The sequence below is a fragment of the Salmo trutta genome, chromosome 16 (genome assembly GCF_901001165.1).
Source record: "Salmo trutta chromosome 16, fSalTru1.1, whole genome shotgun sequence".
Lineage (NCBI taxonomy): Eukaryota > Metazoa > Chordata > Actinopteri > Salmoniformes > Salmonidae > Salmo > Salmo trutta.
In genome coordinates, this window is record NC_042972.1 from 41,806,287 (window position 1) to 41,822,249 (window position 15,963).

A 15,963-nucleotide genomic window follows, 5' to 3' on the forward strand; every position below is an offset into this window, starting at 1 on the left:
ACAAAGGCCCAATAGTCACAGTATTTGTATCACTTCATGACCTCATGGGGGAATGACATTTACTGAGGGGTGACTTTTTAATCAGCGCTTTTGCCATGTTTTCATTCATTTGTGTGTTGAGCAAATGGAGAGGGTGACTGTTCACTGTCAGACAAATTATCACAAGAACACAGCGGTCTCTAGTGAGGGAACGGACACCTGTCAATCTCTGTCTGAAATACTATTTTATTCCAATGCAGGACCACATCAACACATTACAGGCATGCATTTTCTATTCCTACATTATAGATATTCAATACATAAATGATTCTATCCATACAAAATATAAAAATATGTGGGACCTCATTTACATAGTATTTACATTGCTTCCTTAATTTAGTGAATTTATTCATTCATTTACTTATATACAGTACAGCCTATGAACTTGAGTACAATGGTATATACCTAAATCACATTGCATGAAAAAGCTGGACCTTACTGTTGCTGCATGGAAATGACATTATTATTACGATCGCACGTTGGCTTTGATAAATATGGTGACAGACGAGCAGAGTGCAGTGTGAGAGTCAGAGAAAAATAATCAATAATCAGGATAACTTGTTCTGAAACATTAAATGGATAAACATGCAAAACATTTGTGCTGTCAACGGTTTACCCAACTGCATATCAAAACACTGTCAACCTCACAATACTCAACAACTTCAGAAGAGCATTTGTTTCTCTTTTCTGAACAGATGAACTATGTTAGTGTATACTGGGGGAGGGAGGGCACTTTCTCTTGACTCTTCCCATTGTGCGAATTTTAAGAGATTATGCAGTTCTTGCTTTTCCGGCGTTTGCGGGTGTGCAGCTGTCCCCCTCTGCCGCTCATTTGGTGCGGTCCGCCCACCCCTGTGGAGCTGTACTTGTGGAGGAGCTCCTGGCTGCTCAGGTACCTCAGCTGCACGGGCCTGGGGATGGGCTCTCCCAGGAAGTAACCCTCGTCCTCCGACTCCGACGATGAAGAGCAGGTGGAGCACCACTCGTCCTCATCCTCGTAGTCGTCCCAGGAGTAGGGCCCGGCGAGACGGCGGTGGGCACTGGGCTTCTGCAGGGTGAGGTCAGAGGTGGTGCGAGGGCACTGCCTGAATGGCTCCGGCCCCCTGCACCTCCCCCCTGCACTCCCAAATGAGTCCCTAGCGCCCCGCGGAGGGGGAAACTGGTCATAGTCCTCTCTGACTCTCAGCTGGGGCCTCTCCCTGCGCTCAGCGGCCAGGTGCAGGGCGTTCTCCGAGCGGGAGCGTCTGGAGCGACGGGAGCGGTGGTGATTGTGTCTCCGGCGCTGAGGGGTGTCTTCAGGGGCAGGCATGCCCGGGCCCTCTCCTCGTCTCCGCGTGCGCTCGCTGATGGGCGGGAGGCGGGCAGCGTTGGCGCTGCTCACCAGGCTGACCCTGTCCTCCTCCTGGTAGGTGAAGCCAGCTGGCAGGTGGCTCATGCCCATCCCCAGGCCTGGGGGCTCACAGTACTGCAGAGGGTACTGCACCTGCACTGGGGGCTCCAGCTCCATGTAGGGCTGGCCTGAGGTGAGGCTGTGCATGGAGTCAGAGCTGTGGAACTGGACCGAGGAGTTGAGGGTGCCCATGTTGCTCTTCTCTGACACGTTCATGCCAGAGTCTTTGCTCAGGTCTGGCATGGAGAAACGAGACAGGTGCTCCTGGCGCTTCCCTCCTCCGTCTGCTGACGTTCCTTCAGAGAAACAACAGGCGCGTTAGTCAGTGGTTAACTTCATCAGTTTTCTTCATTGTTATCATTATTACGTCAATAAATCTCATAACCATTGACATAATAGACATTACACTCTTATGAGAAAGGCATACAGTATGTAATTAGCTCTGGATCGGTTGCAGTATTCTGTGAGAAATAAATGTCCTAAGCAGTTAAATATATTGCTTCAAATACAATCACATGAATTAATCTTCCCTCCATGGTGAATTTGGAAGAGTTACCTGTAGCGTTGGACAGGGCCAGTGACTCCATGGAACCCCTGGGTGTCTGCTCTAGGGGAGTGAGCTGCTCCGTGAAGCTAAGTGCACTGATGGGGTTCCTGCTGCGCCCCCGCTGGGGAAGCCCCACCTCCCTGTCCCTCTGGTTCTCCCTCTGGAACACATGCAGACTGACCGAACGCTTGTCAGAGAAGCCGTTGTGGTAGGACAAGCCGTGGGGTACGTCAAAGCTTTGCTGGGGTTTCAGTTTGGGGGGGTAGTAGTCCTCTGAACCCTGATGGAACCAGTTCTCATTCATAGAGCGGCCTTTCAGGGCTGAGATGGGCGGCCTCTTGGTGACACCCGTCTCCTTGGACCTGTGGTTTGGTTGGTTGCCCTGCCCAGGGGAGGTGGAGTTATATGTAGTCCTGACGTTGCATTGGCTGAGCAGATGGAGTGGGGTGGGTGTTGCTGTGGGGTCTGATCGGCCCTCGTAGGGGCACGTGTCACCCCCCTGTCCCTGGCTCTGCCATGCGGGCGGCTCGCGGGTCAAACTGGGCGTCTGGCTAGACAGACTCAGCAGGTCCATCTGTAAGGAGAGAGGGTCCACCTCACCTGGACACCTCCCCGCCTGGCCCCCGTTCTTTCCAGCCTTGGAGCTGCGGCGGGACTCTCGAGTGGAGCGTGCGCTCTGGAAGGCGGAGTCTGAGGAGTCTGACCCGTTAGGCTGCTCCCCCAGGCTGCAGGAGCGCGAGCAGAAGATCTGTCCATGTTTGGGCAGGAAGGGGTGACCTAAGAGGGAGCTCTTACAGCGGGCACAGCAGAAACAGCCCTCTGTGGCGTGCCAGTGTTGACCATCATATGTCATCTGGCCCTGGTCAATGCCTGAGGGACAGAGGGAAAAACAGTTACAGTGGGGGAAAAAAGTATTTGATCCCCTGCTGATTTTGTACGTTTGCCCACTGACAAAGAAAGGATCAGTCTAGAATTTTAATGGTAGGTTTATTTGAACAGTGAGAGACAGAATAACAAAAAAATATCCAGAAAAACGCATGCCAGAAATGTTATAAATTGATTTGCATTTTAATGAGGGAAATAAGTATTTGACCCCCTCTCAATCAGAAAGATTTCTGGCTCCCAGGAGTCTTTTATACAGGTAACGAGCTGAGATTAGGAGCACACTCTTAAAGGGAGTGTTTCTAACCGCAGTTTGTTACCTGTAAAAAAGACACCTGTCCACAGAAGCAATCAATCAATCAGATTCCAAACTCTCCACCATGGCCAAGACCAAAGAACTCTCCAAGTATGTCAGGGACAAGATTGTAGACCTACACAAGTCTGGAATGGGCTACAAGACCATCGCCAAGCAGCTTGGTGAGAAGGTGACAACATTTGGTGTGATTATTCGCAAATGGAAGAAACACAAAAGAACTGTCAATATCCCTCGGCCTGGGGCTCCATGCAAGATCTCACTTCGTGGAGTTGCAATGATCATGAGAACGGTGAGGAATCAGCCCAGAACTACACGGGAGGATCTTGTCAATGATCTCAAGGCAGCTGGGACCATAGTCACCAAGAAAACAATTGGTAACACACTACGCCGTGAAGGACTGAAATCCTGCAGCACCCGCAAGGTCCCCCTGCTCAAGAATACATATACATGCCCGTCTGAAGTTTGCCAATGAACATCTGAATGATTCAGAGGACAACTGGGGAAAGTGTTGTGGTCAGATGAGACCAAAATGGAGCTCTTTGACATCAACTCAACTCGCCGTGTTTGGAGGAGGAGGAATGCTGCCTATGACCCCAAGAACGCCATCTCCACCGTCAAACATGGAGGTGGAAACATTATGCTTTGGGGGTGTTTTTCTGCTAAGGGGACAGGACAACTTCACCGCATCAAAGGGACGATGGACAGGGCCATGTACCGTCAAATCTTGGGTGAGAACCTCCTTCCCTCAGCCAGGGCATTGAAAATGGGTCGTGGATGTGTATTCCAGCATGACAATGAGCCAAAACACACAGCCAAGGCAACAAAGGAGTGGCTCAAGAAGAAGCACATTAAGGTCCTGGAGTGGCCTAGCCAGTCTCCAGACCTTAATCCCATAGAAAATCTGTGGAGGGAGCTGAAGGTTCGACTTGCCAAACGTCAGCCTCGAAACCTTCATGACTTGGAGAAGATCTGCAAAGAGGAGTGGGACAAAATCCCTCCTGAGATGTGTGCAAACCTGGTGGCCAACTACAAGAATCGCCTGACCTCTGTGATTGCCGACAAGGGTTTTGCCACCAAGTACTAAGTCATGTTTTGCAGAGGGGTCAGATACTTATTTCCCTCATTAAAATGTAAATCATTTTATAACATTTTTGACATGCGTTTTTCTGGATTTTTTTGTTGTTATTCTGTCTCTCACTGTTCAAATAAACCTACTATTAAAATTATAGACTGATCATTTCTTTGTAAGTGGGCAAACGTAGAAAATCAGCAGGGGATCAAATACTTTTCCCCCCCACTATAAGCCAAAATGTTTATGAAAAGGACACAATCTTTACTCTTTTGCTCTGTAATGAGTCAATGCCTGCAACAGAGAACCATCAAGACTAATCACTGTGGAAATAAGGCAAATTAAGGCTAATCAAATACAAAATATCAGCTAAATACTCTAGAGGGAGAACTCCCTTATCAAAAGATATAGATATCGTCCATAAACTGGAAAATGTTCCAACTCCATTTTAATAGGAAATGAGTTGGAAGTTCTAAGTAAACCTGAGTGAAGAAAGGCCCTGGGGCTACAACACTTAGCTGAGTTTAGGGGTAAACTCATTATGTAACATGCATTGCATTTTAAGAATGTTTGCAGTTGCAGGGGAGAACAGTCCTCGGGTAATGGCTGCCATCTGGTTTAAAATGGTTTCTGATGGTTTCAATTTATAATCAGTATTACTCAAATACTTTCTGTATCCTGTATAACAAATAATTACAGAGCTGCATGTCTGTTTGCTGAGGGCCGTGCCAGATCACAGCTGGGGATCCTGTTGAGGGATAAGCAAGCGGCTCTCTGGACTGAGAGGAAAGCACAGAGGTGGCACTGGCCCCACTGGTGTTTAGGCGCTATGTTTACCCTGTGACAAGTCGTCCTGCTCAGAACGGGCTTGGTTAACGTACAGCAAAGGACCTTAAGAAAATGTATATCTACTGAATACATTTGACATTGTTCACGCACCGATCTTTTTCCCCTTTGTGAAAACGCTGTTGAGCTCATCTAGTCTGTTTTAAAAGACGCTACTTGTATCCGTGCCGTGAGGTATCTGCATGCCAGTGTTGCGTTAAATCATAGACACGGTTAAATTCTATTAAAAGCATGTAATCTTTGCAGCCATGCATATTTCTCCCTGAAATGTTTCTCCAAGCTAAATCCAGGTCATTCCTCTGTTCTTCTTAACATTACTGAAATCTTGCAGCTGAAATAGAGTCCTATTTGTCTTGCTTGACGTATGCCAGTGCTCTGGCTCTCTAGATTAGGGCTCGTGTTGTTGGATCTAGGGCCCTGCGTTGGCTCTGGTGGATGGGGTGGGTGCGTGGCGTACCGATGTGTTCCCCACAGGAGTCACAGTACTCGGCGTAGAGGGACTCGAAACAGCTGCAGCAGTAGGGCCGGCCCTCCTTCATGATGTACCGCTGGCCGCCCAGCACCGTCTCACACTCGAAACAGCAGAAGTGCTTCATGTGCCAGTGCCTGCCCTCCGCCTCCGTGCACTCGTCCGCAAAGATGATCTACAGACAGAGACAGGGATGAGGACGGTATCATTTATCATGCTGCTTTTCTCTGAGGCAAGGCCCTGCTCACCATATTACAGAGAATGACAGGACAAAGACTCAAAGGTCTGGCTGCCTGCTACTGTAGCCCTCTCTCTATCCCTCCCCCATACTGACAGACACTGTCCTACTGTATTACACCGTCAACTCTGTCCCCTCTTTGGGATCATGTGTATGGAGATCTACTGAAAATCAATGTTTAACTATTCCCATGTTATAGCAGTGCATTTCAAGACACATGATAGGAAAACAGAGGAGGCCTATGTTGAAATCCTCTACTGTTCGCATGGCAGTTAGTGTCGCTAGCCCTTATAGTAGTCAATATACTGTTAGTTGTACTTCTGTTATAAATGTGGATGAGTATGGGAAGGCCTAGACATGTTTGAGTCTCAGAGAGGATTACTGGGGTCCGGCACATAACGAAAAACTTTACAATTGACATATATTTAAAAACATTAACATGTAGTGTGTTTGCATCTATCAGTTCCACATACATGTTAGTACAAACACACAACAAGTAGGTCACATGGGGAGAGGCGTTGTGCTGTGACGACTTCAAGTGTTGCTTTATTAGATTTTTTTAAACCAGGATTGCTGTTCACTTGCGCTATATGAGATGGAAGAGAGTTACATGCACTCATGGCCCTGTATAATACTGTACGTAATTTGTTCTGGACCGGGAGACTGTAAAAAGGCCCCTGGTGGGGTAAATGTGTGTGTCAGTGCTGTGTGTAAGATAACTATGCAATCAATTTGGAATTTCCAACACGTTTCTTATAAAACCAAGAAGTGACACAGTCAGTCTTTCCTCAACTCTAAGCCAAGAGAGACTGACATGCATAGTACTAATATTATACCTCTGATTACAATGAAGACATGCGGCTCTGTTCTGGGCCAGCTGCAGATTTTTCTTGCTGCGCTTGACCATATGAATGGACAATAATCAAAATAAGATAAAACTAGAGCCTACAGGAGTTGCTTCTTGGAGTGTGGTGTCAAAAAAGCAAGACCTCTTTCCAAACATTGAATCTATATGTTTTGACCATGACAGTTTACAATCTAAGGTAACACCAAGTCATTTAGTCTCCTCAACTTGTTCAACAGCCACACCATTCATTACCAGATTCAGCTGAGGTCTAGCACTTAAGGAATGATTTGTACCAAATACAATGCTCTTAGTTTTAGAGATGTTCAGGACCAGTTTATTACTAGCCACCCATTCCAAAACAGACTGCAACTCTTTGTTAAGGGTTACAGTGACTTCATTAGCTGTGGTTGCTGATGCGTATATGGTTGTATCAGCAGTATACATGGACACACATGCTTTGTTCACCCACGACTGTGTGGCTGCGGACAACTCCAACACCATCATAGTTTCCTGATGACGACAATGGCAGGCCTGATCACCGACAACAATGAGACAGCCTATAGGGAGCTCAGAGACCTGGAAGTGTGGTGCCAGGACAACAACCTCTCCCTCAACGTGGGCAAGACAAAAGGCGCTTATTGTGGACTACAGGAAACGGAGGACCGAGCACACCCCCATTCACATCGACGAGCTGTAGTGGAGCGGATTGAGAGCTTCAAGTTCCTCTGTGTCCACATCACTAAGGACCCATCATGGTCCAAACACACCAACATAGTCGTGAAGAGGGCACGACAATGTCTCTTCCCCCTCAGGAGGCTGCAAATATTTGGCATGGGCCCTCAGATCCTCAAAAAGTTACACAGCTGCACCATTAAGAGCATCTTGACGGGCTGCATCACCGTTTGGTATGGCAACTGCTCGGCATCCGGCTGTAAGGTGCTACAGAGGGTAGTGCGTATGGCCCAGTACATCACTGGGGCCGAACTCCCTGCCATCCAGGACCTCTTTACCAGGCGGTGTCAGAGGAAGGCCCTAAAAATTGTCAAAGACTCCAGTCACCCAAGTCATAGACTGTTCTCTCTGCTTCCGCACAACATGAGGTACTGGAGCGCCAAGTCTGGAACCAAAAGGCACAAACAGCTTCTACTCCTGGGCAATAAGTCTGCTGAACAGTTCATCAAATGGCTACCAGGACTATTTACATTGACCACCTAATTTATTTATTCACTCATATTAATTGTTTTGCACTGACTCTATGCACACTCACTAGACTCTACCCACACACTCATACACACACTACACTGACACTCCGACACTCATAGACACTGACACACTACACTGACACTCCGACACTCATACACACTGACACACTACACTGACACTCCGACACTCATACACACTGACACACTACACTGACACTCCGACACTCATACACACTGACACACTACACTGACACTCCGACACTCATACACACTACACTCACACTCATACACACTACACTCATACACACTACACTCATACACACACTACACTCATACACACACTACACTCATACACACACTACACTCATACACACACTACACTCATACACACACTACACTCATACACACACTACACTCATACACACTACACTCATACACACACTACACTCATACACACACTACACTCATACACACACTACACTCATACACTGACACGCCAACACTCCAACACTCACACTGATGCCCCACACACTGCTGCTACTCTATCCTGATTGCCTAGTCACTTTTACCCCTACATACTGTATTACCTCAACTACTTCGTACCCCTGCACATTGACACTGTACTGGTACTCCTTGTAAACTCAGCAAAAAAAGAAACGTCCTCTCACTGTCAACTGCGTTTATTTTCAGCAAACTTAACATGTGTAAATATTTGTATGAACATAACAAAATTCAACAACTGAGACAAACTGATCAAGTTCCACAGTCATGTGACTAACAGAAATTGAATAATCTGTCCCTGAACAAAGTGGGGGTCAAAATCAAAAGTAACAGTCAGTATCTGGTGTGGCCTCCAGCTGCATTAAGTACTGCAGTGCATCTCCTCCTCATGGACTGAACCAGAGTTGCCAGTTCTTGCTGTGAGATGTTACCCCACTCTTCCACCAAGGCACCTGCAGGTTCCCAGATATATCTGGGGGGAATGGCCCTAGCCCTCACCCTCCGATCCAACAGGTCCCAGACGTGCTCAATGGGATTGAGATCCTGGCTCTTCGCTGGCCATGGCAGAACACTGACATTCCTGTCTTGCAGGAAATCACGCACAGAACGAGCAGTATGGCTGGTGGCATTGTCATGCTGGAGGGTCATGTCAGGATGAGCCTGCAGGAAGGGTACCACATGAGGGAGGAGGATATCTTCCCTGTAACACACCACCCCAGACCATGACGGATCCTCCACCTCCAAATCGATCCCGCTCCAGAGTACAGGCCTCGGTGTAACACTTATTCCTTCGACGATGAACGCAAATCCGACCATCACCCCTGGTGAGACAAAATCGCGACTTGTCAGTGAAGAGCACTTTTTGCCAGTCCTGTCTGGTCCAGCGACGGTGGATTTGTGCCCATAGGCAACATTGTTGTCAGTGATGTCTGTTGAGGATCTGCCTTACAACAGGCCTACAAGCCCTCAGTCCAGCCTCTCTCAGCCTATTGCGGACAGTCTGAGCACTGATGGAGGGATTTTTCGTTCCTGGTGTAACTCAGGCAGTTGTTGTTGCCATCCTGTACCTGTTCCACAGGTGTGATGTTCGGATGTACCGATCCTGTGCGGGTGTTGTTACACGTGGTCTGCCACTGGGAGGACGATCAGCTGTCCGTCCTGTCTCCCTGTAGCGATGTCTTAGGCGTCTCACAGTATTGACATTGCAATTTATTGCCCTGGACACATCTGCAGTCCTCATGCCTCCTTGCAGCATGCCTAAGGCACGTTCACGCAGATGAGCAGGGACCCTGGGCATCTTTCTTTTGGTGTTTTTCAGAGTCAGTAGAAAGGCCTCTTTAGTGTACTAGGTTTTCATAACTGTAACCTTAATTGCCTACAGTCTGTAAGCTGTTAGTGTCTTAACGACCGTTCCACAGGTGCATGTTCATTGTTTATGGTTCATTGAACAAGCATGGGAAACAGTGTTTAAACCCTTTACAAAGAAGATCTGTGAAGTTATTTGGATTTTTACAAATTATCTTTGAAAGACAGGGTCCTGAAAAAGGGTCATTTCTTTTTTTTGCTGAGTTTATATAGCGTCGCTATTGTTTTGTGTTACTATTGATTTTTTTAATTTAGCAAATATTTGTCTTACTTTTTAACTCTGCACTTTTGGGAATGGGCTCATAAGTAAACATTTCACTGTAAAGTCTACACCTGTTGTATTCAGCGCATGTGACCAATACAATGTGATTTGTGTGCGTGTGTGTGTTTAGCAGGATCTGTTCCTACCTCGTCGCAGGCGGAGCAGCGTGGTTTGAGTCTCTCTGCGTGGTGCCGACCACAGTAGATCTTCCCTTCCTGGTAGAAGTAGATGAGGTCCACCAGCAGCTCATCACACATGCTGCACACGAAGCAGCCAGGGTGCCAACACACGCCGTGGCCCGCCCGCGACGCAAACACTGCAATGTCACCTCCGTTTATCTGCCCCCCACACTGGGAGATAGAGAGATAGAGAGAGAGATAGAGAGAGATAGAGAGAGAGATAGAGAGAGGAAAAAAAAGAGAGGAGAGAGATGGTAGAGGAGAGAGAGATGGTAGAGGAGAGAGAGATGGTAGAGGAGAGAGAGAGAGAGAGATGGTAGAGGAGAGAGAGATGGTAGAGGAGAGAGAGAGAGAGAGATGGTAGAGGAGAGAGAGAGAGATGGTAGAGGAGAGAGAGAGAGATGGTAGAGGAGAGAGAGAGAGATGGTAGAGGAGAGAGAGAGAGATGGTAGAGGAGAGAGAGAGAGATGGTAGAGGAGAGAGAGAGAGATGGTAGAGGAGAGAGAGAGAGATGGTAGAGGAGAGAGAGAGATGGTAGAGGAGAGAGAGAGAGATGGTAGAGGAGAGAGAGAGATGGTAGAGGAGAGAGAGAGATGGTAGAGGAGAGAGAGAGATGGTAGAGGAGAGAGAGAGGTGGTAGAGGAGAGAGAAAGAGAGAAAGAGAGAGAGAGAGAAAGAGAGAGAGAGAGATGGTAGAGGGGAGAGAGAGAGATGGTAGAGAGAGAGATGGCAGAGGAGAGAGAGAGAGATGGCAGAGGAGAGAGAGAGAGATGGCAGAGGAGAGAGAGAGAGATGGCAGAGGAGAGATAGAGAGATGGTAGAGAAGAGAAAAAGGAAGCAGGGAGAGGAAGATTTGAAGAGGAGAAAGGTACAGGGAGTGGGAATGAGGGGGCGAGACGTTGAGAGATGGTAGGGAGGAGAGAAAGGAGGGGGAGAGTGTGAAGGAGACAGAGGGACATTTAGAGGGGTGGGACAGAGACAGAAAAGGAGAGAAGAGAATCAGATGATCTAACTGGCACACAGACCTGTTACGCATAGAGGTCAGCCAGGGGAGGGAATTCAATCAATACACACCCTTAGAACATCCTGTTTCCTCACACACTCACTCCTGTTGTTGTCTGCTTAGCAAGAAACCCAGTGAGTAAAACATGGATACAAACAGGGCATAAGCATAACAGAGCACTGCAGAACTGCCTCAGGTCAGTAAGGGAATGACTGGGGGCTGAGTGTGTTTCTGAATGAAAACAATGTGTAGACTAAAGCAATATCAAGATTTGTTTATCTAGACTGCGATGTACCTTCAGGAGATTGAATCTGGAATGTACGTTCCAAGGCACAGTATAACATAAGGTGAAGAGTTAGGATCAAAAACACAGCATCAAGGATCCTATAAGGCATCAGTGTGTCAGTGTGACATCGGTTCTGGCCAAGCTACTGGGAGAGATGAGGGAAAGCACAGACAGGCAGACAGGCAAATCTACCACAGTTGAGAGGCTGGGTCATGACTTGAATGTGAGGCTCCATTTTATCAGCTTCTTTTAAAATGTCAGCTGAGTTCTTCACGGGGTGAATCACAATAAAAGACAGAAATGTCACTGTCAGATTCTACCACAAAAGAAAGGCGAGTCCTTCGCCTATACAGTATTTTCTTTGATCACTTTTGTAATGTGTTTTTTCGTGTGAGAGATGGCTATACGCGCATTTCTATCATATCCATCCAACTATGGCCACCCCTGTATAACCTCTACCGTGTGTCTGTCCTACCTCTGCCCTTCTCGTGTGAGCGCCTGTGAGTGAACCAATCCCATTCCCACCGGAGTTACCGTACCTGCTCACAGATCGCTCCAGTCATCGTCACGGGAAATGGTCTCACATTGCCGCGGCCCAGATTCTCCCGTTTCCGTTGGTTACTGAAGAGTTTGAGCTCCCTCTTCTCTTCATCGTCCAAAGTGTTACAGTAACGCACCTGGAAAAACACACAGAGATTAATCAACATGTAATAGAGGGCTGCAGAGACAAACACAAATGATCCAGAGTTAGAGACACTAGAGAGTTAAGATGTCACGGTGACAAATGCCCCCTTCCCAATATGTGTGTGCCCGGGGGGCAGACGGGAGGAGGGATAAGGGTGCCCGGGGGGCGGGGGGCAGATGGGAGGAGGGATAAGGGTCTCACCTCATTGTCATGGGGGGGCAGCTGATGGAGGAGCTGTTTGATGCGGTGCTTCTCTCCTGGGCTGTTCACATAGGGAACCTTGTCCTCGGGCAGGGAGCTGTAGTAGTGATGAACCTGACGGAGAGAGACCAGGGCTGGTCAGACCACTACCACTAATACTAGTGACATGGTACAGAGATTGGCCCATAAGTGGCAAATTAACATGTATTGGAACCCTGTAGGCTATAGGAGTAAGGAAGAAAATGTCAAAAGTTTGGACACACCTACTCATTCAAGTGTTCTTATTTATTTTTATTATTTTCTACATTGTAGAATAATAGTGAAGACATCAACTCTATGAAATAAACACATATGGAATCATTTAGTAACCAAAAGTGGTTACTACCACTTGAAACCCCTTCCACAGGAACATACATATACAGTACATACACACACATTACAGTAATTAACCGTGTGTGTGTCAGACAGAGGCTTAACGCTCATCTCGCTTTTCAAAATGACTGCTACATTCTTTACATTATGCCGGCCAACAATGAATGCCATCTTGGTGAAATGTATTCGTCTTTCAGAGTTACACGGTGGGGAAAGCATAAATTCGGGACCAGTGTTCATCAATGGCCATGATTTCAGGAGCATCGAGCGCCAGAAGAGGGAAAGAGAGAGAGGGATGGAGAGATTAGGGCGCCAGAAGTACAGGAGAGGCAATTAATATGTGCTGACCACAGGGCCACAGGTAGCCAATTTTAATGGCCCATCTATCTAATGAATGGATCTTTGGACTGGAACCTGTCAGCTTTGTCCTTGGGTGCGGTACCAAGGGCCTGCCACCAAAACAATATGGATATCCCTGAATAATGAAGAAGCCTTCTGCATTTATTCACTGCTACAAAACAACAACAAATATATAGATATTGAAAGCCTCTGATGTCCAAACTTAAACAAAAACTCTGCAACATGTTCTATGACAGCAAATCTGTGATTCTTGGAAATAACGAGGTGCACTGAGAAACGGTCTCTCTCACACACACACACACACACACACACCAACCCCCCCCAGAGCCAGTAAGGATGAGCAGATTGGGATAATAATAATAATAATCATCGTAATTAGGGCCATAGAAACTACACTGAACAAAAATATAGAGGCAACATGCAACAATTTCAAAGATTTTACTGAGTTACAGTTCATATAAGGAAATCAGTCAATTTAAATAAATTCATTAGTCAGTATCTGGTGTGACCATTTCCCTCCTGCAGCGTGACACATCTCCTTCACATAGAGTTGATCAGACTATAGACTGACCTGTGGAATGATGTCCCACCCCTATTCAAGGGCTGTGCGAAGTTGATGGATATTAGCCGGGAACTGGAACACGCTGCCGTACACGTCGATCCAGAGCATCCCAAACGTGCTCAATGGATGACATGTCTGGTGAGTATGCAGGCCATGGAAGAACTGGGACATTTTTAGCTTCCAGGAATTGTGTACAGATCCTTATGCCTCGGGCTGTGCATTATCATACTGAAACATGAGGTGATGGTGGCGGATGAATGGCACAACAATGGGCCTCAGGATCTCATCACAGTATCTCTGTGCATTCAAATTGCCATCAATAAAAAGCAATTGTGTTCGTGTCCATCTGCCCGGTACAGTAGACACCGGGATTCATCCATGAAGAGCACACTTCTTCAGCGTGCTATTGGCCACTGAAGGTTAGCATTTGCCCACTGAAGTCGGTTACGAAACCAAACTGCAGTCAGGTCAGGACCCTGCTGAGGATGACGAGCACGCAGATGAGCCTCCATAAGACGGCTTCTGACAGTTTGTGCAGAAATTCTTCGGTTGTGCAAACCCACAGTTTCATCAGCTGTCCGGGTGGCTGTTCCCAGATGATCCCACAGGTGAAATAGCTGGATGTGGAGGTCCTGGGCTGGCGTGGTTACACGTGGTCTGCAGTTGTGAGGCCGGTTGGAATTAGTGCCAAATACTCTAAAACGATGTTATAGGCGGCTTATAGTCGAGAAATTAACATTCCATTCTCTAGCAATAGCTCTGGAGAACATTCCTGCACGCTCCCTAAAAACTTTAGACATCTGTGGCATTGTGTTTTGTGACACAACTGCACATTTTAGAGTGGCCTTTTATTGTCCCCAGCACAAGGTGCACCTGTGTAATGATCATGCTGTTTAATCAGCTTCTTGATATGCCACACCTGTCAGGTGGATGGTTTATCTTGGTAAAGGAGAAATGTCTCACTAACAAGGATGTAAACAAATTAGTGCACAGAATCGGAGAGAAATAAGCTTTTTGTGCGTATGGAACCTTTCTGGGATCTTTTACTTCAGCTCATGAAACACTTAACATGTTGCGTTTATATTTTTGTTCAGTGTAAATGGCCTCAGATTGAATCTCCTCTCTAATTGTACAGAGAATATACAGCTTTTAAAGGATAAATCTAATAGCAGGGTTTATGTTAGAAACCAACCTCCCCTCACAGCTGTTTTTCATCTCTGTTCACGGGAGACACTGACAGCGTCTAGGACACAACCAAAGACCAATCCTGACACACTATAACAAGCAACAGTGAGTGTTTATTGGACATATCACACTTTAACAAAACACCATGGCAACAGCCTGCCACACATGGGCAAGAAGGGAGGACTGCCATTCCAAAGTACAATAAATGGTAACAGACTGCCATTTCCTTTAATGTAAGTGTAAAGGTTATCTTTACATCTACAAAAGCATGACATAATAAAAGCTTAAGATTGAATTTCCTCTTGGATGACAAAAGCAGATTCTTCCCTATCTCTTGTGACACTGCGTGATCTGCCTCTTCAACAGCAGAGACATCAGTAATGGCTGCTTTAGTAACATATTTGGTCTCAACTTCCCGTATCCTGGCAACTTCCTTACATTTTATTAGCTCTGACATTGAGAGAGACAGAGAGAGAGAGAGAGAGAGAGACAGAGAGAGAGAGAGAGAGAGAGAGAGAGAGAGAGACAGAGAGAGAGAGACAGAGCGAGAGAGAGAGAGAGAGAGAGAGACAGAGCGAGAGAGAGAGAGAGAGAGAGAGACAGAGCGAGAGAGAGAGAGAGAGAGAGAGAGAGACAGAGCGAGAGAGAGAGAGAGAGAGAGACAGAGCGAGAGAGAGAGAGAGAGACAGAGCGAGAGAGAGAGAGAGAGAGAGAGACAGAGCGAGAGAGAGCGAGAGAGAGAGAGACAGAGCGAGAGAGAGAGAGAGAGCGAGACAGAGCGAGAGAGAGACAGAGCGAGACAGAGCGAGAGAGAGACAGAGCGAGACAGAGCGAGAGAGAGAGAGAGAGACAGAGCGAGAGAGAGAGAGAGAGACAGAGCGAGAGAGAGAGAGAGAGACAGAGAGAGAGAGAGAGAGAGACAGAGCGAGAGAGAGAGAGAGACAGAGCGAGAGAGAGAGAGACAGAGCGAGAGAGAGAGACAGAGCGAGAGAGAGCGAGAGAGAGCGAGAGAGAGCGAGAGAGAGAGAGAGAGAGACAGAGCGAGAGAGCGAGAGAGAGAGAGACAGAGCGAGAGAGAGACAGAGCGAGAGAGAGAGAGAGAGCGAGAGAGACAGAGCGAGAGAGAGAGACAGAGCGAGAGAGAGCGAGAGCGAGAC

General features: G+C 47.2%; 1 protein-coding gene across 3 annotated transcripts in view; it reads right to left on the reverse strand.

The window, feature by feature from the left end:
- Positions 1-205: 205 nt before the first annotated feature.
- Positions 206-15,963, reverse strand: part of LOC115150767 (prickle-like protein 2) — a 111,499-nt gene continuing 95,741 nt past the window's right edge. For all 3 annotated transcript variants that reach the window (XM_029694427.1, XM_029694429.1, XM_029694428.1), the window contains 6 exons: positions 12,328-12,441; positions 11,981-12,118; positions 10,120-10,323; positions 5,547-5,733; positions 1,986-2,846; positions 206-1,725 (listed from right to left, as the gene is read on the reverse strand). In XM_029694427.1, coding sequence (XP_029550287.1) covers positions 803-1,725; positions 1,986-2,846; positions 5,547-5,733; positions 10,120-10,323; positions 11,981-12,118; positions 12,328-12,441 — 2,427 coding nt within the window. In that variant the 3' untranslated portion in view covers positions 206-802. The remainder of the gene's footprint in view (positions 1,726-1,985; positions 2,847-5,546; positions 5,734-10,119; positions 10,324-11,980; positions 12,119-12,327; positions 12,442-15,963) is intronic.